At 46.0% G+C, this 5,542-nt stretch overlaps 1 protein-coding gene across 1 annotated transcript; it reads left to right on the forward strand.

The window, feature by feature from the left end:
• Nucleotides 1-1,904: 1,904 nt before the first annotated feature.
• Nucleotides 1,905-3,829, forward strand: PHALS_13246 (Uncharacterized membrane protein, predicted efflux pump; the record flags this gene model as incomplete). Its single annotated transcript, XM_024728966.1, has 6 exons — nucleotides 1,905-1,950; nucleotides 2,016-2,059; nucleotides 2,134-2,750; nucleotides 2,824-2,962; nucleotides 3,068-3,204; nucleotides 3,313-3,829. 6 exons carry the CDS (start codon nucleotides 1,905-1,907, stop codon nucleotides 3,827-3,829), a joined length of 1,500 nt encoding a protein of 499 aa, XP_024579390.1.
• Nucleotides 3,830-5,542: the final 1,713 nt, after the last annotated feature.

Consider the following 5,542-nt stretch of genomic DNA (forward strand, 5'->3'; position numbering starts at 1 on the left):
ATGCCTCCCTAAGGCTCAACAGAACTCAGTTCTCCCCCAGTAAATCGCCCGGCGCCTACTGAGTGGTGTCGTTTTCCCGCTACGAACCAGACTGGTAGGCGATGGGGCGATGGTTCGAAGAACCTTGACGCGCCTTGTGCAGGGGGCAACCGTTCCGCGGGTGACGGGTGTCTCCACAGACAAAACACCGTCGTGTGTTTGCGTGCTGCCGGGCAGCTCGGAGCTCTGCTCCCTCGTCCTCAGCATATGGTCATTGGCCCGCTCGACGAGTTGTTGGAGTGTGCATTCCAACCATGTCGTGCCGACTTGAAATTGAATTCGGCATTCAGTGCCACATTCGCCGCTTCTTCAAACGAGGACGGATGCACACGGAAGACTTCCATTCTGGCCGCGCCAGTGGGGAGGCCTTCCATAAAGACGGTCACTGTGACCGCCTCCGGAAGGATCACAGCTGCCATCACGGCAATGAGAGTGCGCATCTCTAGGACAAAGTCCACCAACTCGTTATTGTCGTGTCGGGCGGCAAGGAAACTTGATCGCACGCGATATGCCTGATTAGGGGGCGAGAACACTCGTGAGAACTGCAATTTAGCTCCGCTCAGGAGGTAAACGCAGCTTCGATCGAAGTGCCGCACGTCAGTGCCCATTCTCGCGCTCGACCACCAACCTCTGAGATGGCTAGCGCTACGCGCTGTTGCTCGGTCTGGAGCATGGCAGATGCGACGGCCATCTCGACCTCTCTCACCCAAAGCAGGAGATTCTCTCCATCCCTCCCCTTAAAGACCTGAACGCTCACCATTAGCGGCTTAGGGCGAAGAAAATCATCCGTCACCGACGTTGGCGTCATAGACGCAAATGATGCAGACACCTTCTGCTGCAAGCGCTCTAGCAGCGCGTTTTCGTAAGTTGAAAACGCCTCTAGACGCGCACCGATTGCCTCGGGACCTTGCGCTACAAGGTGTTGCACGCACTCAGGGACATCAGCTTGTTAAGCCCGTCCTGCATGCCCTGGGGCAAAGAGGAAAGTTCCTCCATCCTCACAGGGGATCAGTCTAAACGACTCAGGTGTAGACTGACTACAAGTGCTACCAAGTGCAGCTGGGCTGCCGTAGCTTAGCGCTTGAAGAAGCGTAATTTAGGTCACCGACCTTTCGCTTTATACTTAGAACAAGTACGAGTTAGCGGATCGTATCCGCTTACTCCAAGAGTAATTATTTCCTTCCCAAGGCTAATTGACTCTTCGTTTTAAATCCAAAACTGATTTTTATTTTTTTTATCCTTATTTTAAAAATATAGATTTTCCTAAATATACTAAATATGTATAGTAAAATCTAAATACATGCATAACTACTGGCCACCTAACCACATACCGAATTCTTGTTCGGGTGCAGTCACACGATGCACATCTCTTGTGACACATACCCCTGCTACCAGGGTACGTGTAACCCCGTTACAAAGTAGCTCTCCTGGAGTAGGTGAAACCCTGGGAGCAAAAAAGCTACATTCACTATGCACCAGAGGAAGCGCTCCAGCGCTCGGCAGTCGTATGATACTAATAACAATCAATAATTTTTTTTATCGATATAGGCCATACAATTGACATTCCCCAGGTTTTGGGAGATACGAAGTCGTATAGAGTGACCGCTAGTGGTCACTCAGGAAGTGTGTCGACAGATCAAATGGTGCCCACAACTGGCCACTTTCAAACGAATCGTTGCTGGGCATGGGGATTTGCCCAACGGAAAAAATCGTGAGCGAGTGGTGCCGGTTGTTGTTGTTGCCTCTCTTAAGTTGGAAGAATATTGTCAAATAATTTAAGCAATGTTGTCCTTTAAAATAAATTGAATTTGTGAAAACAATTTTACTATAACGAGCTGTGCAGACTGCCCTTAAGGCAAAAAGGAATGGCCAGCCTCAAGCGCCCCGCTGAGGCCGATGGCGCCGATCAAGGTACGTTAGATTAATTTTTATGTTCTTGACAACACATGCCCACGATAAGCTTGCGGTGATACCAGTGTGCAAATTGACAAGGAAACAGCGTCGACGCGAGCGCAACCAGGTTCAATTCAACTCTAAGTCTCTTGACATGCGAGCGAATGCCTTGACCCATCTGATTTATCGTAAAAATCGCAGACACCGGCAGAAAAGCTTGAGTATCAGTACCGTACCAAAGTGCAGCGTTGTGCTCAGCAAAATGATGCATTCCGAGCGCTTGAAGTATATGAACAGATGAAGAGCGAGGGTGTGAAGATTGCCCCATATATCTACAATGTCGTAATTAATATATGCAGCAAGGCTGATGATCCAGCGGTCTACAAATCTGGAGCTCACAAGGTATACCAAGATATGAAGCAGGCAAAAACTATCACCCAACAGAAGAAAAATGCAGACTCAGGAGAGCCCATATATAGTGCAATGATTAAACTCTGCAGCAAGGCACAGGATTTTCAAATGTGTGAAACAATTATTTCCGAGATGGAGGCCGCGAAAGTATTGCCCAGACTTCGAACTTTTAGCCCGCTTTTGCAGGCACTTAGTGATGTAGGCAACTTAGAGAAATGCATTTGGGTGCACAAGAAACTACTTTCACACCAAGTTGAGCTGACAGAAGATGATTACGTGGCGCTGCTGCGTGCATGTGTGAAGACTGGCAACGCCGAGCACTTTTACGCGTTTTTGAACAGATTTATTGACGAGATTTGGCAGCCTACCCTGAGCACCTGGAAAGTTTTGACCGACTGGTTTACCAGGTACGTTTTAAAACTCAATGGAGTGTGAAACACTTGTGGAGATGAGAAGGATTCTAAAATAAACACATCACAGTGAAGCAGCGCAGGTTAGCGGGCGCAAGTGGAAGATCACTGAAGGAACAGTGAGCAGTGACGGCCTGTGTTCTGTGACGGGTGACCAGTTACAATCAGTAGAGCTGTCGACGGAGCTGATGACGGAGTTGCTGGCAAAGGTGCGAGGACGTTTCAATGTCGGGAATGGAACATCCCACAAACCGATATCGAGTCTTCACGGAGACTCAAGACTGACATTTGTTTCAAACTTATTCGTAAGATAGATTGAAAATCTTGTGCGCACAGATGAGGAGCGTATGGCGCAATGGGATGAGTTTAAGCAGTGGCTCGAGGAGTTTGGGCCGTTCGATGTGGTCATTGACGCTGCCAACGTGGGTTTCTGCAACCAGAACTTTGATGGGTGCGTGCGTACACGATTGACGCAATGTTTAAAAAAATAGACAACAAGTGTGGCTATGTTTGAAGCTGTGCATCGACTAACTTGAACTCGTCACTCTATCCCAAGCAGCGGCGGCTTTAATTATGCGCAGATTGAACATATGCTGCAGCACTACGAGGCGCAAGACAAAAAAGTTCTGATCGTGCTCCACAAGCGCCGCATCTCAGACGAACAGGTGCCCGTCAATTACCGAGCGCGAATCGCACAATGGCGCCAGCACCACAAGATGTTTAATTGCCAACCTGGAAATAATGACGACTGGTACTGGCTCTATGCAGCTGTGAAGCTTGGTGGACGCACACTTATGGTCTCTAATGACGAAATGCGTGACCATCATTTTCAAATGATCCACAACCGAGCTTTTCGTCGATGGAAAGAGCGCCACCAAGTGCGTTACCAAGTGCACGGTAGTCGCTTAACGGTTGATGAACCGCTGCCGTATTCGGCGCGTCCACAGCGTGTTGGCGACAACTGGCACTTTCCTTTAGCTGATACAGCAGTCAACGATTGTAGCACCGTCGAGACTGCCTCTTCAAAAGTCGCTGATCGCAAATGGCTGTGTATTGAATTGACGTTGTCCGACTAGAAATGCATCAAAGATAGAAATGGTCTACTCAGTAGTCAGTTTCTTATCAATAAAGTTAATATTGAGATTGCTGTGTATGCGGACTTCGGGCTTCATAGGAAACGCAGTAGAATCTTGATGAGTTGCCAAGTGAAGGGACATTTACGAATAATGACATGAATAATACGAAATCATGTAGTCGTGAAATAGCTAAAAAATACCACGTCGCAATTTGTGATATATATACTTCCTTTCCATGAAGAGATCAGAATGTGCACAGTTAAAGGTGCCTGCGATACGACATATTACAAAGGGACACGAGAGAACCGGCAGTCTGTTTTTTATTACGTCATGCTTGTCACTTAGATGGCCGTGAGCATTTTCAGGCCGCACAAACATTCATTATATAAGTGATAGGCTTTATGTGCGCTCTTATCTCGTCCTAATGTTTTACTGACAAATATCTCTAAGTTATAGATAAATGTACTGTAATAGCCACTTCCTAGCTATATCTCAAGTATAGCAATTTTTAAGAGTAGCTCTTCTAACACCTGATTTAGATACCACGTACACTGCAGCATGCTACGGCAATAATGTTTGAAGAATTGATGAGATCTGCAAACATTGTGTCAGTAACACCTCCTTAACAATTGATAGTATAGTGCACATAACAGTTTCTTGTTTCCAGTCGTAAAATGATTGCGACAACCAACAAAAGTTACGTATTCTATAGGCTTTCCTCGTGTCAACTTGAACGAGCAAAGTGCTAGTATGACTAACACCGAGGCACACTTGAACTATGTTTCACCTAATGATGTTCAATCCCTTCGTGTTTTTCAAAGATTAAAAGATCTGTCAATTAGTAATTTCCTAGTGTGCGTGACGTTCGGGGGTTCTATCAGTACTGAAATAAGGATCATTAACATTGTGCGTTACAACTCAATTCCAGATAACATAGTTTTTTTATTTAGAACTCACTGAAAATGATGAGGACAGGAGCGATTGCTCATAGTATTGCCAACAGCATACCTTTCACTACTTTTTCTTTCGCGACTCAATCAAATTGCTACAGGCAATAATAACCTTTGTCAATAGTCCTAACAGAATTTAGAAACCGGATTCATGGCATCGACATCCACTCTGATGGGAACAAGAAAAGGTATGAAATCAGATGACTGAGCTCTCGAGGGGAAAAATTACATACAATGACGACTTTTAAAGCCGTCGTAGCTGAAAAAGTTTTCACGTTGTTGTTGGTGTAAAAAAGCTATCCATTCTATTCAAGCAACATGTCCGCATCGTTTGCAATGAACAGAGCAGTGATACAGATAAACATCATAACGCAGTTTCACAACTTTTAGAAGTCTCTTCTTAGCCTTTACGATCGCCAAGTTATATTTTGTCTATTCATGGCCTTTACGATCCCGACCGTCCCTTTTATCTATAGCACACGACCAGATTATCGCAGCATCGAAGCCATACAAAGCTTAAGCGAAACATCCGATTTGGACAGCGCAGACTGCCTCTCTCCAGAAGGAAATTGCAGACAGGCCAAATTTTGCTCTTTCGGTCAGAACACAACATACTAAAGCTAAGTGTCTTTTGCGGGGTAGGGACGTGACATGACGAGCGAAAGGGGGAGTACTGTTCGCTTTACTTTCTGCATTTCCAAACCGACTGCGACCTCTTCTCAGCTGCGTCACTGTGGGCGAATAGAGGGAGGCGTTCTCCATA

Source organism: Plasmopara halstedii (assembly GCF_900000015.1).
Source record: "Plasmopara halstedii genome assembly, contig: Scaffold_658, whole genome shotgun sequence".
Taxonomy (NCBI): Eukaryota; Oomycota; class Peronosporomycetes; order Peronosporales; family Peronosporaceae; genus Plasmopara; species Plasmopara halstedii.